Here is a 22,066-nt window from a genome sequence, read left to right on the forward strand (position 1 = left end):
AAGGGATACAGTACTGAGCAAGCTAGTGCAGAAGTTGCCGGACAGGGAAGCAAGGAGACTGAGGAATTCCTCCGTGTGGGGGAATGACATTTCCCCATCAATTTGGTGGAAGATACTATGGAGAAGGTGAGGAAAGTGAGAGAAGCGGATCTTAGGCCCCCTCCTATGAGGAAGGCCACGTTTAGGAGAGCCTCAACAGACGTCCCTCACTCCTCACAGGCCACACCCTTGTTGGCCCGAAGAGAACCTCCTTCAGCCCCTTGGCTTCAAGCCTCGCAACAGCCCACCTGTAGGACCACGGCAGGCCCTCAGTCAGCCTACAGACCCTCCTATGGTAACACTAGGAGAGGTAGATCTTGCCGCTCCTCCAGGAGAAGGTAGGAAGAGAGGCCCCCTACTCCGGCAGGAGCCCCTAGTAGGGGGATGCCTCAGACATTTTTGGCAAGCATGGCGGGATCTCTGTGCGGATCCCTGGACGGTGACGGTCCTGAAGGAGGGCTACAGACTCCCGTTCCTAGAAGAGCCTCCCCCTCTCATCCCAGCCCAGAGGGCCGTATGGCTGGTTCCAAAGGACCCCTTGAAATGGTCGGTGCTACAAGAGGAAGTAGCGTCCATGATCGACAAGGGAGCTTTGGAGACAGTGGGGAACCCCGGCCCGGGTTTCTTCAGCAGGCTCTTCCTTGTGGAAAAATCGACAGGAGGGTGGAGGCCAGTCATAGATCTCTCAGCCCTCAAGAAGTTCATCTCATAGACGGATTTCAAGATGGATACCCCCAAAACAGTGATCGCAGCCTCTAGGGAGGGGGATTTCCTCATGTCTCTCGACCTCAAGGATGCCTATTTTCAAATCCCCGTGCACCCCTCCAGCAGGAAGTTCCTCAAGATCAAGTGGGAGTCCAGTGTCCTGCAGTTCAAAACCCTGTGCTTCGGCCTCTCCACGGCCCCGCAAATATTCACGAGAGTGTTCGCCGCGATCTCAGCGTGGGCACACGAGAAAGGCATTCGACTACTCAGGTACCTGGACGACTGGTTGCTGCTTTCTGCCTCAAGGGAACAACTGAGGGAGCAAGGCGTTATGTTGCTCGACCTCTGCAAGGTGTTGGGAATCACGGTCAACCTAGGGAAGTCCCAGCTAGTCCCCAGCACCAGGATGACTTACTTGGGGATGGTCCTGGACACCCAGTTAGTAAGGGCCTTCCCCTCAGAGGAAAGGTTAGCCAACCTAGAACGTATCCTTCAACCCTTCCTGACGGGACAACCCAGGAAGGCCAAGGACTGGCAGAAGTTACTGGGTCATCTGGTTTCCCTGGAAAAATTAGTACCACAAGGGAGACTCAGGCTCCGCCCGGTACAGTGGAATCTAAAAGAGTCGTGGATCCCAGGCAAGGAGCCCCACAAGATAGTTCCAGTCCTCCCGAAGATGAGAGAGACCCTTCTTTGGTGGAGCATCAGGTCAAACACAGAGAAGGGAATGCCCTTCGCCTCCAACCCCCCGGAGATGCTGTTGTTCACGGACGCATCGAAGGAGGGCTGGGGAGCACACCTGCTAGGAAAATCAGCAAAAGGGCAGTGGTCCAGCGAGGAGGTGTCTCTCCATTTAAACATCCTGGAGATGATAGCAGTTCTGAGGGCGTGTCGACAGTTCATACACTTACTGCGAGGGAACACTGTGGCGTTAATGTGCGACAACGCCACAGTAGTGGCGTATGTAAAAAAGCAGGGAGGCATGAAGTCAAACCCTAGCCACGGAACGGTTGGAGTGGGCCACAGAAGAAGGGATAGAACTGACGGCAAGGTTCATTCCAGGAAAGAGGAACGTGGTGGCCGACGGCCTCAGCAGGGCAGGTCAAGTGATAGGTTCGGAGTGGACCCTACACCCGGAGGTAGCTCGAGCAGTCATCCTACTGTGGGGCTCCCCAGTGATAGACTTGTTCGCCACACGTCTGAATGCCCAACTCCCCGTGTTCTGTTCTCCAATCCCAGACCCGTCAGCAACGTTCGAGGACGCCTTCCAACATCCCTGTTATGGTCTCGATGTGTACGCCTTCCCTCCCTTCAGTTTGATCAGGCAAATGCTGAACAGAGTGAGAGTGTCGTCCAACCTGTCGATGACTTTAGTAGTGCCCTGGTGGCCGGAGAGAGACTGGTTCGCAGACCTAAAGGAATTGGCTCTTCGTCCTCCTTGGCCGCTTCCGGACAGGCCAGACCTCCTGCGACAACCTCACTTTCACAGGTGGCACGAAAACCCTCGATCCCTCCGCCTTCACGTGTGGAGGTTATCGAGAAGCTCCTGAAGAAAGAAGGATACTCATCGAGAATCACGACAAGGATGTCTGGTTATCTACGGCGTTCCTCGGCAGTTGTCTACCAGGCGAAGTGGGCAGTCTTCTTGAAGGCCCTTAGGGGCGTCGATCCAGGACATTGCAGACTTTCTGGTGTACCTGAGAGACGACGTGGGTTCGTCCATCCCGGCCATCAAAGGAGTTCGATTAGCCCTAGGTCAAGTCTTCCTCCTTAGGGTCATTGACTTGGGAGCCTCAAGTCATATCTCGATGCTCATCCGCAGTTTTGAGCAATCATGTCCCCCCCCCCGGAGGTACGGGTTCCGCAGTGGGACTTAGCAAGAGTTCTCAAAATTCTGTCAGAGCCGCCCTTCGAACCTCTCAGGGACGTACTAGACAGAGAACTCACCCTTAAAACAGCTTTTTCTTTTAGCCCTGGCCTCGGCGAAGAGAGTTAGCAAGTTACACGGCCTCTCTTACGAGGTCTCACACTCCAAAGGGTGGAGAGAAGTTGTCTTTAAGTTTGTCCCTAGTTTTGTGGCGAAAACACAGAACCCAGCGTGTTGGGATCCTCGGTTTGAGGGTTTTTCGGTGCCAGCTATCCCTCGATCCGACAACCCGAAGGATCTCTCTTATGTCCCGTGAGAACTGTAAGAAAATACCTGGAGAGGACTGCAAAATACCGCCCTCAGATCAAAAATTTATTCATCTCAACAGGCCGGGTGAAGAAACCGGTCTCGAAAAATTCCATCTCTTTCTGGCTGAGACAAGTGATAAGGAGGGCCTACGAGGCTTCTGGGACTCCTCTCCCTGGAAAACCAAGACCTCATGATATCAGGGCTCTGAGCACCTCTCTGGCTTTCGAGAAGAACATGGCTGTGGGTAAGATCCTGAAGGTTGGGACCTGGTCTAAACAGTCCACCTTCACGGAACATTATCTAAAAGATTGTATGAGAAAATCCTTGGACAAGTTTTCTATAGGCTCAATCGTGTCGGCCCTTCAGGAGATCTAAGGTCATAGCCCCAGGGTAGCCGGGGGTGTTAATGCCAAGAGACACTAGTTCCTTCCTTAATCTTACCCCCCCCTCCCCCCCTTTTTCCTTCCTTCCCCGGATCGAACGGGCCAGGAAGATGTTGAGAAGACCTTAATCACTGAAAGGAACACCCTTCAAGAGGACATGTATCGGAGTTGGTTTTGAAAAGGTAAGCTATTTAGACACTAAGTGAGTTTTTTAGATAGTTTTCCCCTACTTTTCGTCCAGTTTTCAAGTGGTCTTAGAATCAAGACCTCCTTAAGAGGTTCCCTCTCTCGCGTGCCTCCCCGTCGAATCCTGATCCCTGCAGGACACTCCCACCTCCTTAAGTATAAGTCTCCTAAGAAGGTAGTTCTAGGTAAGTAACCGTGTTGGAACAAATCACAAATTTTGAAGTAATTTGTATTTTTCCTAACATGCTTACCTAGAACTTCCTTCGGGTTATGGCCCTCCCATCCTTCCCCGAGAACCTGCAGGATCGAGTAATGCCTATTCCAACGAAACTTACTGGTGATTCGACCTGAGCTAGCACGCTGCCTGACCCCGGGATCGCCTCAGGGCACGTACCACACTGCCAGAGGTTGACCCCGTAGAAAACGGGAAGAGGGAGATAAACTATTCAAAAAGCTGGTCGGTTAAGTAGAATTAACCAGTAACTCCTAAGAAGGTAGTTCTAGGTAAGTATGTTAGGAAAAATACAAATTACTTAAAAATTTGTGATTTTCCTACAATTGCATTGAAATGAATTTTAAATAATATTCATGTATCAGCCAAGGCAATTCAAATTCTGATAGGACTTTAACTCACCATTACCAGCAAGGAAGTTAAGTTTGAAAGTTAAACTAGTTCCTCTCAAGTTTTATTTTTAGTTACTTTTGTTGATCAATTGAATTAGTTCCACGTAATTTAATGTTCTTAGTGAATAATTGTGATGCAGCTGTTCCCAATTTACCTTTTACTTTTCAATTACTCTATTGTAATAACTCATATCCTCACTAATAGCTCCAAAGGGTGGTGCTATCCATTTCAAATTGTAGCCTAACAATGTTTAGCCTATGGAAACATACAATTACTGTAGTTAATACTGATGCATAGAATCCAAAGAGGTTTGAATTGATTTTTTATTTAAGGATTTAAAAAAAAAAAATGCACAAAATTATACTATGTATTGTATCTAGCCAGTCATTGTGTTGTAATTGAAAACTCTGAGGGTCAAATCACTGGCAGTTCCTTTCTCAGACAGCGTCTACAATATTTATAACAAATTCCAGAAGGGTAAAATTCAAGGCTTTAATGTCATATGCACGCACTGGCAATTCTTTCCTCACACAGTAGTGCATTGGATATGTTATTAATTAGTTACCATAAGTTCGTGATGCTCACATTTTTTTCTTTTCAACAGGTTGGGAGTGACATGAATGCCAAACACATTTTGCTCACCCATTTCTCACAACGGTATGCTAAAGTACCACTTCTGCAGTCGGCTGTTCCAGATAATGTTGGAATTGCCTTTGACAATATGAAGGTAAAATTGATTGTTAAACTTGTTCATTTTAATGCATTGATTTGCATGTATAGGAGACAAAGTATTCCCTCTTATATTTGGTAATCCACTTGGATAAATGAAATTTCATTCCTCACTGTGGATGGAGAGACTGCAGTCAATCTTTATATATTATGTATTGATAAAAAATGAAATTCTTTTCTGGTCTTTTGGATTATTCATTAACTAAGAATTCAATCTTTTAGGTAAGGTATTGGCATCTTTTCATTTGCAAAAGTTTTATGTATATTTTACATTATTAGAAAATACTGGTACCTGTGACTGGATTAAATGTACTGCGCTTCTTTTCTATAACATCTTAAGAGGATGTTTAGAAATTACCAATTGGCAGCCAGACAGGTTATTAGGAAATTAAATTTGTTCCGTAGCCGAAATACAAACCATGCTATTTACATAGGGTTTACTTTCGGCGTAGCTGAAAGGACGAGCCATTAGAATTTAACGAGGGTGTTCTACCCCCGCGCTAGTTAGGGGGGGGGGGGGTAGGGGAGTGGTAGCTAGCTACCCCTCCCCCCTCACACACTGGTGAACTGCTTCACTTCACTTTTGGCTTGGACAATGAACAGACGTTTCTGTCCCGTCCTCGCATGGCTGCTATTAATGCTTTGTCTTACTAATTACTTACTTTTCTTATACTTTTATATGTAAACATTCTTATGTTTATGTATATATTTAAGTATAGAAATACAATAAGTTTCCTTTTCAGTGTTTGTGCTATGTGTGTGTAGGAAGTCCTCATTGTACGACAACTTCTCCGTGTGGTCTCAGGCCACTAAAGGTGACTTTTCATGGGTCGTGATCTCTCCCTTGGTCCTTCGGTCTCTCTTCAGCGGGCTCCGTGGGGAATCGTCATCGCTGGACTCTACTTACTAATGTGTTCTCCGCTGTTCCTCCTTCCCTACGGGGAACTTGGTCTATCAGCGTGGGGAACTTGGGAGTTTTGTGTGACTACGGTCTCACTCACGTATTACGGTAGCTTCCTTCCCGTTACTTCCCGTTACGGGTTGAATTGCTTCCGTTTATTGTCTCAATTATTTTTTTATTTAAATCTAATTGCATTTGTTAACTTTTCAGCTTCTGTGTGGAACGCTTCCCTTTGGGGTTCATTCGTTCTTACGATTAGTAACATTCTTTGTTGAATTACATTTTAATTCTGTTTTCTTACAGTTCTCCACCTTCCCTCCCCCTTCCCGTGAGTGGCAGTGGGGAAGGAGGGCGCATTCCTGTGTGTAATTCTTATTATTCTTTCCCGGGGGGCTCCTCTTTCGAGTTTCCCCGGGGGAATTAATGTTGACTAATTGTTTTTTGTTCCGACACAAATACTCACCGAGAACTACTTTTCTTGGAGTCACTTGTGATCCCTCAATCTCGACCAAGGTTTTTCCCGCCGTTCCTCCCCCCTACTCCGCTCTATATAGGCTTAACCCCGCCGCCAGAGAATGCGCCCTGAGGGCAGGATTAGGGCAGGTCACTGTATCTCTGGGTCAGCGTCCCCATTAAGTTCCTTGGTCGTGAGCAGTACACAGCTCACTCTTTCGTCTCTCTCGATCCTTTGGCACGTTTGTGTTCCACGTGTTTCCAGCGTTTGTGTTCCACGTGTTTCCAGCGTGGGGACTTGTGTTTTTTGCGTAGTGCGTTATTCGCAAGTGTTACAGTGCGTTCTCCCTGTATATATCACAGTGTACTTATAGCTCACTAGTGTTGTGCCTTTCGTGTGCTAACGATGGAGCATGTGCGCCGTTGCCCTGGACCTAGAGCCGGAAAGTCGTGTGGGGCTTTCCTCTCTAAGCCAGAAGTAGACCCTCACTCCCTTTGTTCCACGTGTAGGGGGAAAGTTTGCTCCTCCGCGGACACGTGTTCGGAGTGCGTAAGTTGGGATGTTATACAGTGGGTACGCTATGGTACCAAAAAGAAGAAATCTTCTAAGCGTTCCCCCAGGAAGATTAGTGTCGTTTCTTCGTTATCATCGGCCAGTGATCGGTCCGACGAAGCCTCGGCTTCTCCGTCTCCTTCGCAGAGGAGAGGGCAAGAAGCCCCCAGTGTTGTGGATAGTCAAGGCGTCCTTCCCAGTGCGAGGGAAGAACCAAGGGCAGGCCCCTCTAGGGCTAAAGAAGGGTCCGGTAGTGCTTCAGGTGAATCAGGCCTTGTGGTGGGGGACCACGCGTCCTCTGAAGACCCCGTATGGGGCAGTGTTGTTGTTTCAGTCTCTCCTCCGCCCTCGTGGGCCGGTGCGTCGGGCTCTCCCCCGCCAGGGGACAGCCAAACTAGAGTTCGCCGCCCGAGTAGCGATGCCTTCGGGTGGAAGTTGCCGAAGACGCCAGGGAGGTCACCGCTAAGAATGGACGTGACCCTAGACCCCTGGCCCCCTAGCATGGATAGATTAGACTCTGTGCCGACAATCTCCACGGCGGTTCCCGAGGACTTCCTCCAGCATTCGATCTCGGACGTCCGGCGGCGAGGAACTTCCCCCGCGGATCACGCGGGCAGCCGTTACGCGAGGAACGTGGCGCCGTCGGACTCGTCAGAGGTAGCCTCATCCTTCGAGGAAGAAGTCAGGGGGAAACGACGCAGGAAAAGGGAGCTGTCCGAAAGCGATCATTCCCGCTCTAGGTCAAGGTCGCGACCTAACAAGAAGCGCTCCCGCTCCCATTCCCGTAAGTATAGGAGAAATGTCTCTCCAGGCGGCGCCTGGGTCTACGTCCCTTCAGGAGAGTCTAAGAGGCTCCACTCTCCAGACCCTCGTGCCAGTGAACGTGCGTCTAGGCTGCCGCTCCCTACGCACAGCCTAGAACCGCAAGACCTGCCACGCAGGAAAGACCTCACAGAAGCGTAAGTCCTCGAGGCCCCCGGTTCACCCCGCCCAGCGGGGGGAAATGCGCTTCTTTGAAGGCAGCCTGACCGAACCAGCCCAGCTGGTGTGGTCATCGAGTAAGAAGGAACGGTTCCCGTTGTCGGGTCAGCCCACCGGGACCGTGACTTCCGCTTCCAGAGCCTTCGGGCAACCGAGGACCCTCCCTGAGCCGGTGGTACCCGCCTTGCAGCGAGATCCACCCTCTTACGGAGCTCCCTACGGTTACAGGTCGGCCCCCCTGGAACCAAGGGCGGGACAACCGGTCTGTCGAACAAGCATCCCGGCGGCCCCACTCCAGGCCGAGGCCTCGGCTGACGGAGAAGCTCCCCCGTCTGGGACAAGAGTACATAGACAACTTGGTAGCCAGCAATGCAGAAGCCCCCAAGTCCCAGAGTGCCTCGAAACTGCTCCAGAGCCTCAAAGCACAAGGGAAGGTATACATCCCAGAAGGGCGGCGCCTGGGCTCGTGTAGGGTGGACCCAGCCTTGGACATCCTGGGACAAGGCGGCTCGGACAAAAGGGCCGCGTCAGCCCCGGTTTCCTTCTCTCCTACGGAAGCCGCCATGATGGAGGAGATGTCGAATAATGGTCAACATCTCCTCATGGCTAGACTGGTGGGCCTCCACTTTAGTAAACGTGCAAGCCTCCATGGACCCCGAAGATCCGGAGCAGCAGAGCCTCCTGACGGACCTTCTCACCTCCGGGGGGAAAACTCTGAAGTTTCTAGCGTACTAGGCCCTCGCCCTGACGGCCAACTGGGTACTACGGAAACGAGACACGCTTCTAACCAAGGTGTCGAAGAGGATCCCAGACAGAGAGGCCCGAACTGTTCATAGCCTACCCTTGTGGGGTGAGTCTCTGTTCCCATTAAAAGAGCTGGAAAATCTAATGGAGAAAGTGTCCAAGAAGAAAGAGGCCAACGTCCCCAAACAGGCGTCATCTAGAAGGCCGCCATACAGGAGGGCCGCATCGGATAGTGCCGTGACTCCTCAGGCCGCCCCCAACACTTCGAGGAGGGACGCCCCTTCCTCCTCTGGGACAACAACTCCTCAGCCCTCCCGCAGAGGAGCACCAGCTTCTTCCAGCTCCTTCAGGTCGGGTTACTCCGCCTCGAAGAGAGGCAGATCAGGCCGCCCCTCTAGGAGAAGGTAGAGGGAGAGCCCCCCCTACTCCCGCCCAAGCCTCGGCTTGGGGGATGCCTCGGACCTCATTGGCAAGCATGGAAAGCACAAGGAGCTGATCCTTGGACGGTGTCCGTCCTGAAAGAAGGCTACAGGCTCCCCTTCATAGCGGACCCACCCCCTCACATTCCAGCCAGCCAGACAGAATGGTTGGCCCCCAAGTACCTGATGAAAAGGGCCACCTTTCAAGAGGAGATTTCCTCCATGGAAGAGGTCCTTCTCCCAGGCCCAGGCTTCTACAGCCGCCTGTTCCTGGTGGAGAAAGCAACGGGGGAGTGGAGACCCGTGATAGACCTGTCGGCCCTCAACATGTTCGTCAAGAAGACGGACTTCAAGATGGACACCCCAAAATCCGTCCTGATGTCCTTGAGGGAGAAAGATTACATGATGACAGTCGACCTCAAGGACGAATACTTCCAGATCCCTGTCCACCCGTCGAGTCGGAAGTTTCTCCGGGTAAAATGGGGTTCCCAGATCCTGCAGTTCAAGACCCTTTGCTTCGGTCTGTCGACGGCCCCTCAAGTGTTCACGAGGGTCTTCGCGGCAGTCTCAGTGTGGGCTCACGAACGGGGTATCCGTCTCATCAGTTACCTAGACGACTTGGTTGCTCCTTTCCAACTCAAAGGCCCTCTTAGAGGAACAAGGGAGGAACCTCCTCCAGTTCTGCAGGAATCTGGGAATCATAATCAATCTGGAAAAGTCGAACTTAACACCATCCAACAGAATGGGATACTTGGGGATGACGTTGGACACCGTGCAGGGGAAGGTTTTCCCCTCGGAAGACAGGATACGGAACCTCAAGCGCATCATTCAACCGTTCCTGTCAGAACATTCCAAGAGGGCGAAAGACTGGCAGAGACTGATAGGTCACCTGGTCTCATTGGAGAAGCTGGTTCCCCAGACAGGCTCTCAGAAGGCGTTAATTCCAATCCTTCCAGACACGAAAACTTCCCTAGAATGGTGGCACTGCCAGTCGAATTCCCTCAAGGGGATGCCCCTCGGGTCCTGTCCCCCCGAGTACCTCCTGTTCACAGACGCCTCCAACCAAGGGTGGGGGGCCCACCTTCTGGAAGAGACAGCAAGCAGTACCTGGTCGGAGAGCGAAAAGCGTCTCCACATCAATGTCCTAGAGCTAAGAGCTGTCCAGAAGGCATGTCTTCACTTTGCAAGTCGGCTAAAGGGAAACACCGTGGCGTTGATGTGCGACAACGCCACGGTAGTGGCCTACATAAAGAAGCAAGGGGGCATGAGATCGAAGGAACTGTGCGACCTCGCCATAAGCATCCTACATTGGGCGGACAAGCAGCAAGTGGTGCTGCTAGCAAGGTTCATCCCCGGGAAGAAAAACGTGCTAGCCGACGGCCTCAGCAGAATGGGTCAAATAGTGGGGACAGAGTGGTCTCTACACCCAGAAGTAGCCAGACTCATCATTCAACGCTGGGGCTCCCCGGTGATGGACCTCTTTGCAACAAAGCTCAACGCCCAACTACCGGTCTATTGCTCCCCGGTCCCAGACCAAAAGGCAGCCCAAGAAGACGCCTTCCAGCACAAGTGGGACAACTTGGACGTGTACGCTTTTCCCCCCTTCACGCTGATAAGGCAGGTACTCAACAGAGTAAGGGCCTCCCGAAACCTAAGGATGACTTTGGTAGCGCCCTGGTAGCCGGAGAGAGAGTGGTTCGCGGATCTAAAGGACCTAGCGAGCCAACCACCTTGGCCTCTGGCCGCCAGGTCAGACCTCCTGCACCAACCGCACTTCCTCGGGCTCCACGACAACCCTCTCTCTCTTCGCCTTCACGCCTGGAGACTATCGAGCAGCTTTTAAAGAAGGAGGGGTACTCCTCCTCCACAGCTAAGAGAATGTCCTTATACCTGAGAAAATCCTCTACCGTGGTATACCAGGCAAAGTGGGCCTCCTTCACGAAGTGGTGCTCGGAGAAACACATAAGACCTCTTAAAGCTTCAGTCCCGGACATAGCTGAGTTTCTAGTGTACCTTAGAGATGAAGTGGGAATGTCAATCCCAGCCATTAAAGGAGTTCGAGCCGCCTTAGGCCAAGTCTTCCTCCTGAAAGGCATCGACCTGGGGACCTCGAGGCACATAGCGATGCTGATTAGGAGTTTCGAGCAGTCCTGCCCTCCTCAAGCTAGGAGAGTGCCCAGGTGGGACCTAACCAAGGTCCTGAAGATGCTAAGTCGTCCTCCCTTTGAACCCCTGAAAGATATTGGGGACAAAGACCTCACCCTCAAGACCGTCTTCTTGCTAGCCTTAGCTTCGGCTAAGAGAGTGGGCGAGATCCATGGTCTGTCGTACGACGTTGCGCACTCCAAAGGGTGGAAAGAAGTGTCCTTCAGGCTCATACCCTCCCTTGTGGCTAAGACTCAGAACCCAGCAGTCTGGGACCCGAGGTTTGAAGGTTTCTCAATCCGGCCATTCCCAAGACAGGCATTACGGAAGACTTGAAGTTATGCCCAGTACGGACACTCAGAAAGTACCTGGAAAGGACAGCTCATCTCCGACCAGGTACCAAGAACCTCTTCGTTTCCACAGGTGTTAATAAGAAACAAGTCTCCAAGAACACCATTTCCTTCTGGCTGAGACAAGTCATCGCTAGAACATATGAAGAGGATAAAATGGCAGTGCCAGGCACTCCCCGCCCCCATGACATCAGGGGTCTGAGCACCTCCTTGGCCTTTGAGAGAAACATGGCAGGGGGCCAGATCCTGCAAGCAGGCACTTGGTCGCACCAGTCAACCTTTACTACCCACACCTCAAGGATTATTCAAGAAAATCCTTGGAAGGGTTCTCCATTGGGACAGTCATTGCCGCCCTCCAAGCTGTGTAGCGGTAGGCCGGAAGATGTCCCCAACGGTGAATAGATTCTTCACGACTTCATCAGGAGAAAATCGCCAGAAGAAATTTTAAGAGGCGAGTCTTAGATTATAGCGTAAGGTTCCGCAGTTACCCTCACTCCGCACTCTGTTAGGCCCCGCATTCCATAGCCCTCTGGGCACTATGTGCCGGGTCAAGTGGCAGAATAGCACTCCCGCCTCCTAAAGTATAAGTCTCCAAGAAAAGTAATTCTCGGTGAGTATTTGTGTCGGAACAAATAAAAAATTTTAAATAATTTTTATTTTTCCTAACATACTCACCGAGAACTACTATTCGGGTAATGGCCCTCCCTTCCGTCCCCGAGTGCCATCCTTCCATTGCCAAGTTGGGCTAAGCGACGAACTTAATGGGGACGCTGACCCAGAGATACAGTGACCTGCCTTAATCCTGCCCTCAGGGCGCATTCTCTGGCGGCGGGGGTAAGCCTATATAGAGCGGAGTAGGGGGGTAACGGCGGGAAAAACCTTGGTCGAGATTGAGGGATCACAAGTGACTCCAAGAAAAGTAGTTCTCGGTGAGTATATTAGGAAAAATGAAAATTATTTAAAATTTTCGATATTTTCACAGTTAACTATCTAGTTTTCGTTTGCCTAATGTGCCTACGAAGCAGAGCTGTCCTGTTGGGGTCCTGGGGAGTCTGCTGTTGCCGCCTCCTCTACAACTTTCGTCATGGGCGTGTTCCTTCTCCTAGAAGTTCTACCGTGACAACTGTCAGCTCCTTAGTTCATATAGTACGCTCAGGAGGTTCGCCTCCTTGGGTGGGTTCTTCCCTTCTGAGGGAGGTTCCCTTCCCAGGTATGAGTTTTTTCCCCTTCAGGGGGGTTTCTTCTCCTACCTTAATTTTTTTTCTGGTCCTCGGGCAGTTATGCTCTTGGTGCTGAGCTACCGCTTTTGTAACCATGCTCAAGGGGCTGAGCGGTTGCAAGGCCGGACCATGGTATTTGTGCGATTTTGCTCTTGGTGCTGAGCGGTCACACTTGCAGCTATGCTCAAGGGGCTGAGCACTGCAGGAGCTCCTCTTCGGTGGGTTGCTCTTTTTGGTCAGTTTTCTGATCCAACGGCCCTAAGGGGCGCCTTCATCAGTATCTTCTACGAAGTGTTCTTCTTTCTCGTTAGCGAGAGAGGATACTCTAGAGACTCCTCTTCGGAGGACTCCCTACTGCTGTTGTTGCTGAAGGCTCAGTTCCCCCCTCCGAACATCTTCGAGGGGGCAGCTAAGTCCAACAGTTTCTCCTGCGATGGTCTCTCCCCCTCAGGGGAGTTCACTAACAGAGACTCCTCTTCGGAGGACTGATATGGTGCTCCTGTCCGTGGTCATCCTCATCTTCAGCCGCAGAGGATCCTCCTCGACGAGACAGACTGTTGCTACTGCTTCTCTAGACCTGCGATCTTCGACATCTGCCAGATCTTCTTGTCTTCCTTGAGACAGACTGTTGCTACTGCTTCTCTAGACCTGCGATCTTCGACATCTGCCAGATCTTCTAGTCTTCCTTGAGACAGACTGTTGCTACTGCTTCTCTTAGACCTGCGATCTTCGACATCTGCCAGATCTTCTTGTCTTCCTTCTCCGTTCCTGGACGCAATAGCGTTGTGGGCGCCTCCTCCCCGTTTTCCAAACGGACGCCGGTCCCTTCGGGGCTAAGGGCTTATCTCACATAGGAGTAAGCCCTTTGGTGCCAGGTTTTTAACCTGTGCTACCTCGTTCTACTGCTCGCGAGCGCGCAGTAGTTCACAAATGTTCCTGAAGTGCGCAATGCGCCCACTTTCTCCGGATCTGGGCGCAAGTCTCCTGCTGTGGACCAGTTTTCTGCTGAATCAACCTGATCGGCGGCTACGCGCCATACTCGCCTACAGTCTCCTGAACCCCCACGGTCGCCTGCTCACAAGCGCACATCTGGTCACCCTTTCCTGATGTGCGCATTGGGCGCCAACGTTCGCCCTCGCACTCACGATCTCCGGATCTGGGCGCAAGCAGGGAGGTTGTTCTTCACTGAACTCCAGGTACACCTGCTCACTTTGTGCCACCCTCCTGTTATGCGCATGCACGCCATCGTTCGCCCACGCGCCCATGATTTTCGGATCTGGGCGCAGGCAAGGAGTTCTTCCTTCACCTCCTCGCCGACGATATCTCTATACGTCTGGCCGCGCATTTCTCAGCTGGCCACACAACTACGCTTCTACAATCTCCTGGTTCCTGCCTCGTCACGCGGTTCAAGAAGTTCCTTCGCTAGCGCACAGGCGCTCACAGGTGCTTCTAGACTTACAGCACCTCTACTTCACCGCCGCCCAAGAGATACCTCACAGGCATCCCTGGGCTCTCCTTACGCACCAGCGATCCTCTACGCGCCCGCGCGATTCGTCGCCTGCGCACAAGCGTTCTCAACGCCAATGCCTTCAATTGTCGTAGGTTTCCTACGCGCCCACGCGTTAACTCTCCTGTACGCTAGCGGTCGCTATGCCACCGCTCGCCAACCCTCCAATGCCCACCTACGAGCCATCGCTCGCCTACACGCCATCGGTCGCCCGACCCCCACCGCTCGTCCTTTCAACCGCGCTCGCCCTCACCTGCATGCCCACGCGCGCCCTCGCACCTGCACGCCCACGGGCGAACCAACAATTCGCCATCGCGCGAGGGCCAGGGTGATTTCGCTATTCCCGTAGGGCGGGAAGCGTGTTATCGTAACACGGGCAACCTGGCGAGTCATCTGGGGCGCGTACTTTCAGTCCACGATCTTCTAGGGCTGGAAGCCCCGTAAACGCAGATCATGGCACATACAAGGGCAGGAAGAATCTTCAGAGAGGTCTGGGCAACATCCTTCTTCCTTTCGGGCAGTCCCCATCATCTCTACTCCTCAGGATCGTTCGATTCCCTTTCCCCTAGCGGGAGTGGCTGACACTGCATCTGTCAGCCGTCAGCAGAGGAGGTACTAAGAGATCATGGGGGAACCTGGTTTTAGCCCTTCCTCTCCACCATTCCGTGGAAGGGCCTCCCCAGGGAGTTCTTCTCTCGAGAAGTTCTCCGCCCAGCTGGTGACTTTCTCGTCTTCGGAGATCTTAAAACCAGAAGAGAGCTGCAAAGTGTACCATGCGGGCCACTTCGTGACTGGTTGTCTGGCTTGGATCTTTGGGCATCCTGCTGCGATCCGAGATTTTGTCCAGGGAGAGCTCCAGGAAGGTCATGGAAACTTTCCTCCTCTCAGGCACGAGCTTCTAGTTTCCCAGCTCACCAAGTTTCGAACTCTTGGTGCAAACTCGATGTTGAAGCATTGAAATGCAGTGACCGAGATGTTCCTCTCGGAAATTCCAAATGGATGTTGGCAAGCTCAGACACTCTTCCACTTTTGGAAAGACCTTGTTTTGAGCCCTAGGACAGGGAACGGACAACTGAGAGATGGAGAAAGCGAATCACGGTTCGCTCCTCCATAGGTGCTTGCATCCAGACTCTACAACCTCTAGTGCCTCAACAACAACAGCAGCCTCGTCAGCCTAGGACATCGGAATCAGCCCCAGCAGCTAAGACAAGGTGTCTGAACAGCAGCCCCCTCCTGTCAGAGGCAAGAAGGGCGGAAAGTCCTGGAGAAGCAATAATCCTGAGAGCGCGGCCGAGGCCGCAAACGCTAGGATTGGCAACCCCCCCCTGCAGAGTCCCCGGTGGGGGGATGCCCAAGGTTGCGCGCTCAAGTGGCAGCAGCCCGGGGCAGATTCCTGCACGATCTCAGTGATCAGCCAAGGAATCGCGCCCCGTTTCTTTACATCTCTATCTCCGCTGACAGCAAATCCAGTTTCGCCGAGCTCCTATATACTATGGGATCGGCAAAGGGGCTAGCCCTTTGGGCAGGAATTGAGACCATGCTCTAGAGGAGGCTCTCCAAAAGGTCATCGACGGCTCCCCCCCCACGGCTTCTTCAGTCAACTCTTTCTTGTAAGAAAGCGTCCGAAGTCTGGAGACCTGTCTCGACCTCTCTACCCTGATCAAGTTCGTCAAACAAACTTCGTTCAGCGTGGAACAGCAGAGCCAATCAGGCTTGTAGTGTGACCAAAAACCACAACTCTTCATGTGCACACTGGAGCTGAAGGACGGGTACTTCCAGATCCCAATCCATCCGTCTTCCAGGAAGTACTTGGAAATCAGCCTAGACAACAGTTATACCAGTTCAAGGTTCAGTGTTTTTCGACCTCCCTGCAGCACCTCAGGTGTCCTCCAGAATGTTCACCCTGTTATCTTCATGGACAGGAACGGCTTCAGTCTCCTTCGCTTTCTGGAGGACTGGCTATCCCAGGCAGTCTCGGAATCGACCCTTCCTCAACATTGAGACAAGCTTCTGGGACTTTGCCAAGATCTAGGGATCATGGTAATTCTCGGTAAGTCTTCTCTGCTCCCATCTCAACAACTGGGATATCTAGGCATGATATTGGACTCCAATCTCCAAGCCTTCCCATCAGATGGCAGGATAGCAAGGCTGAGGAGACCTCAGACGAGGAGAGCTTCCAACCCAATCTTGGTTACGGCTCCCAGGTCACCTTTCCTCCTGGCCAATCTAGTTCCAACGGCCGCCTCAGGATGATTGATTGATTTAAAGTTTTCAGGCATCCTGACATCTGAGGTCATTGACGCCGGTAACATTTAATTTATGTATACAAAAATAAAAGATAAAATAAAATAAAAAATAAAAGAGTATTCAATTAAAATCATAAAAGTTGAATGTAATAAAAGTTAAATATTTTTCAGAAGACCTGCTTCTGAAATAAATCTAAAAATGCCACTTGCATGGTAGGACACATCATTTCCAAGAATCTTGGCAAGGATGAACCTGCCACCCTCACCTCGAGCCTCAAATAAATATCTATTCCGCAAGTTGTTATAATTGGGGCATTCGGTCAACAAATGCCTTACTGTTAGAGGTACTAAGCAGTCATCACAATACGGTTGGTGTTGGCCCTTCAGCAGAAACTCGTGTGTCAACCGAGTGTGACCAATACGGAGACGACAAAGAGACGTCTCCCATTTTCGGGGCATCATATTATACCTCCAAGGAGATATGTCATTTGTTATCTCTCGCATTTTATTGCCATCTTGACTATCCCATTGCTGTTGCCATTTATTGCAAACCAAGTTCTTGATGACAGGTAAGAAATCATTACAGGCAATGGGATACCTTCTTGGCAGCAACTCGGATGCAGCCTCCTTAGCCAGTGAATCTGCCTTCTCATTCCCAGACACACCTACATGTGCTGGAACCCAACAAAATTGAACTGTTATACCTCTCCGTCCAATAATGAGAAGCCATTCTAAAATCTTTAAAACTAGAGGGTTATTAGAATTAAAAACTTCCATAGCTTGAAGGACACTCCTTGCATCACTAAAAATTGTAAAATTACCCTCCTTCTCCAATGCTATTTTCTCAATAGCGGTTAATATGCCATACAGTTCGGCAGTAAATATGGAAGCGGTCAGAGGAAGTGCACCTCTACAATTAAAACCATTACTATGTACTCCAAATCCAACGCCAGCATCAGATTTGGAGCCATCAGTATAGATAAAAGTTGATCCTCTATGTTCTTTAACATGTTCATTAAAAAGAGACCTGGCTTCTAGGTCTGACATATTCTTCTTATCTCCAATAAAATATTTACAAAAAGATATCTCTGGTAACTTCCATGGAGGCGTTGATGATACCTTGAATGGAAGTACCTTATTTCTAATTATATCCAGACTATTTAATAATCGTTTCACCCGAAAGCCATAGGGTTGAGGAGATTTTGGGTGCAACTCAAAGTATGATGCGTGTCTTACAAGGCTTGCAGTCTGAAAGGCTAGAGAGTTAGGGAGTCTTTGCAATCTAAACCAATACCGAAGAACGGAAGACATTCGGTAAAGGTCTAGAGGTAACTCTCCAGCATCAACAAGGAGACTTGGGATAGGCGAGGTTTTAAAAGCTCCAGTAGATAATCTAATACCTGCATGATGTATCGAGTCTAATATTTTTAACCGGCTTGAGGTGGCTGAAGAATATACCTCACAACCATAACTAATTTTGGAAAAAATCAAGGCCTTGTATAATTTTAAAATAGTACTGCGGTCTGCCCCCCATGATGTATGGGATAATACTTTTAAGATATTCAGAGCTTCAACACATTTAGCTTTTAATGCTTTTAAGTGAGAAACCCATGTAAGCCTACAATCAAATATCAAACCTAAAAATTTAGCTTCTCTTGCACATGGTATCCGTTGACTTTTAATGTATATATCCGGGTCTGGATGTACTCCCCGGATACGACAAAAATGGACAATGGTAGTTTTACTTGTCGAGAACTTAAATCCATTCATGTCAGCCCACTGGATAATTTTATCAATAGAGAGTTGGATTTTTCTCTCAACCATTGCCATTTTAGTGCCAGCAAATGATATTGAGAGATCATCCACAAATAATGTTGAGAGAACATCCTGGGGAATGGCTGAGGATATCCCATTAATTGCTAGTGCAAAAAGGGTTACACTCAGCACACTACCCTGAGGAACTCCTTCTTCCTGGCACTTACTCTCTGATAGAGTTTCCCCCACTCTCACTTGAAAAACTCTACGTGAAAGAAATGCCTGAATAAATAGTGGCAGCTCTCCTCTCAATCCCAATTCATGAATGGTTTTAAGAATACCATATCTCCATGTGGTATCATATGCCTTTTCAAGGTCAAAAAATACTGTAACATGGTGCTGTTTGGAAGCAAAGGCTTCACAAATAGAAGACTCTAGTCGTATCAACACATCAGTCGTTGAGTGCATTTTTCGGAATCCACATTGAATCGGTGATAAAATACCTTTCTTTTCAAGGTACCACACCAGCCTTGCATTGACCATCTTCTCCATGATTTTACATAAACAAGATGTCAATGCAATTGGACGATAGTTTGCTGCTAAAAACTTGTCTTTACCGGGTTTTAAAAAGGCTAAAATAATGGCTAGTTCCCAAACACTTGGGTAACTATGATCATGCCATATTCTATTAATAATACTTAAAATAAATAGCTTTGTATTAAAATGTACATGTTTAATCATTGCATATGGAATTCCATCGGGTCCAGGGGCTGTATCATTGCAATGAGCAAGTGCGGAATCAAATTCTCTTTCAGTGAAAGGAGAATTATACGACTCTTCCCTTCTTGTTGCAAAATTTAAAATTTTCTTTTCTTCAGTGCTCCTATACTGGTGACCAGGGGCTCCTTCACACTTGCTGGATACATTTGAAAAATGATTAGCCAGGGCATTGCTAACATCATTTGCTTCGGTTACATACTGGCCATTCACCTTCAACACTGGTGGTGGGTTGGGGGTGAATTTGCCAGCTATCTTTTTTACTTTCCTCCACACAGCAGATGGTGGTGTCCTACTGTTAATGGAGGAAACAAAAGACATCCATGACTGGCGCCTTGCTTCTTTCATGGCACGACGGAACTGTGCTCTACATTTCTTGTACATAATTAAATTCTCATCAGTTCTGCGTCTACGCAATCGTGTTAGAGATCTTCTTGTGGCTCTGTGGAGGGCAGTTAGTTCTGAAGACCACCACGGGACGGGTCGTCGTTTGAATAACCCTGTTGTTTTGGGAATTGAATTGACTCCTGCTGTATGGAGAGTTCCATTCAGTAAGTCTATGGCATCATCGATATTTTCAACTTGTCCTGCATCCCCCTCAATTTCGCTTAGTTCACGAAATTTATCCCAGTCCGCCTTGTCAAGATTCCATCGTGGCGATCCCTGTAAAGGTGGACCATTGTTGGTGTTTATAATGATTGGTGCGTGATCACTAGTATGCCAATCATCTAATGTTCTCCAATCAAAGTCGAGAAGGCAATTAGAGCTTACGATTGATAGGTCAATACATGACAAGGTACCTGTCTGGACATGAAAGTGTGTGGGCTCTCCTGTATTAAGGAGTCCCACATCTTCATTTTCCACAATTGATGATATGATATTTCCCCTCGTGTTTGCTAAAACATCACCCCACAAAGGGTGTCTACCATTCAAATCTCCAAGTAAAAGGAAAGGTTGAGGGAGTTGTTGAATCACCTCCACTAAGTTGTCATACAAAATGTTATCATTTGGAGGCAAGTACAGAGAACAAATTGTATATTTTCGCCCTATGTCGATCTGTACAACCACTGCCTGCAGAGGTGTACGAATAGACAGAGAAACTTGGGGAACATCTCGACGAACGTATATGAGACTTCCGCCATGGCTCCCCACTTGGTGATCATATGGTGTCCTATAACTAATGTATTCGCGAGGGCAAGGGGTATTATGATCAAGTTTGCTCTCCTGTAGACAAATAATAATGGGGGAATGCTCATGAATAAGGAGCTTAAGTTCTTCATATTTGGCCCTTAAACCCTGACAATTCCATTGCAAAATGGAGGAAAAAACTATGGTTTATAATTTGGTAGACCCCTTGGATGGAGTCTTCCCATTAGCAGTGTTTGATCTAACACTATTTTTTGGTGGTTTTATTAAAGAGGGTCTTGATAGATTGGGTTTAGAATTTATGATTTTCTTTTTGTCTTTTTGATCTGATTGTTGATGAGGTTGGTGGACCTCCACTTGAATTTCCGATTTATTTAAATTGACTTCCAGATCAGAAATATCAACTGACAAATCATCATACTTATTTGACGTCGTAATTTTGATATTTCTTATGGAGGGGGGCGAGAGAGATGGAGGTCTCTCTCTTTTCCGATTAGTAGGTTTTGAGCTACCAGGTTTTTGCACCTTCCCCAATACAGGTGCACCTGGTAACTTGGTGTCAGGTGGCATCTCCATCAAATCAGGCAAGGACATAGCCTGGGAGAGGTTAGTACTATTGCTGGTAATGGGGGACGAAGGCTGTACAGAAATGGGCAATGACCCATTTTTAATACGCTGTGGCAAAGCCTCAGAAGGCGATATGATTACCTTGTCATGCAGTACTTTATTATCAGAGGTTGTATTTCTTTTCTTAGGATTACTGGCAGTGCTAGGTGGGGTTGCTGTCTCCTGTGGTAAATTTACCTTTGATTTTAAGGCCTTTGCATAGCTGGTTGATTTATTCAACAATCTTTTTGCATGTCCCACACTTATGTGTTCTAAACTTGATTTGTTTAGGGCAGCTTCCTCCAACTTATACAGTTCGCATCTCCTATCAGTTGATTTATGATTCAAATTGCAATTTGAACACCTGGCCTCAAGTGTACATTCTCCATGATAAGTTTTGGAGCAAATACCACACAATTTCCCATTTTTACAAACTTTGGATGGGTGTCCAAATTTAAAACAATTAAAACATTGCAGGGGCTTTTGTTTAAAAGGCCGAACTTTAATCCTTTCATTTTCAATAAAAATATGGAAAGGTACATCAGCATCCTGGAAAGTGAGTATAATCATTGAAGTTCCAGGAATCTTATGCACTTTCCATACATTTAATGGACACATAGAAAGTATCTCCTCCTCTGTAAATTCGTATAGGTCCTTATTAAAGACCACTCCCCTTCCATAACTAAAATTAAGATGAGGTTTCATTTCCAATGTAATTTCATCACTGCCTGTCTGTAAGTTAGACAGTATTGCAGACTGAGTCGAAGATTTGGCATGGATGAGATAACTGTTCTTCCCAAAACGAGATATATCTCCAGGTGCTATGGTTCCTACTTTTTTTTGGATAAACTTACATATCTTAAAATAATTCCCTATTATCCCTTTAGGTTCAGCTAAGAGCCACATTGGTGGTTTGGGTTTTCTCTGTGAAGGCATGGGTACATTTCTATCTTTTTCAAACCAATCAGCAGGTTTGTACACATCCAATTCCTTTGGGACCTTATCACAAAGAGCTCCCATGATGTTCAATTCGTTAATTTTGATACTACTAATATTACTTATGGCATTAAACGCCTCATCGTGACTTTCAAAAGATATCCAAGAGTCCCATTTTTCATCTCCAAGTCTCATCCTTATTTCCTTTATCAATCCATAGCACTCAAATGCTCTATATATATCATCATAATTTGTCTCTAATGGGATTTGGGAAACATGAAGGAATCGTAGTTTCCCTGTGTTACCCAAATTGCTAGATTTTTTAACATCAGTAGAGTGGTCCTTTTTAGTTCGAAGGTCGTCAACAGAGTTTTCCTTAATTACAGTAGCAGAAGTCGTCAACAGTGCCGGGGGGGAGTCAGCAAATCCAGGGGATGGGGAGTCAGTATTTGAAGGGTCCATATTTAAGGATGGGATTTTCAGG

The 22,066-nt window shown here is 48.7% G+C and overlaps 1 protein-coding gene across 1 annotated transcript in view; it reads left to right on the top strand.

The window, feature by feature from the left end:
* RNaseZ (ribonuclease Z) overlaps positions 1–22,066 on the top strand; it is a 79,128-nt gene that overhangs the window by 52,707 nt on the left and 4,355 nt on the right. The window contains exon 12 of the mRNA XM_068356745.1: positions 4,719–4,841. Within this exon, the coding sequence (XP_068212846.1) occupies positions 4,719–4,841 (123 nt within the window). The remainder of the gene's footprint in view (positions 1–4,718; positions 4,842–22,066) is intronic.

Source organism: Palaemon carinicauda, chromosome 33, assembly GCF_036898095.1.
Source record: "Palaemon carinicauda isolate YSFRI2023 chromosome 33, ASM3689809v2, whole genome shotgun sequence".
In the NCBI taxonomy this organism is placed as follows: domain Eukaryota; kingdom Metazoa; phylum Arthropoda; class Malacostraca; order Decapoda; family Palaemonidae; genus Palaemon; species Palaemon carinicauda.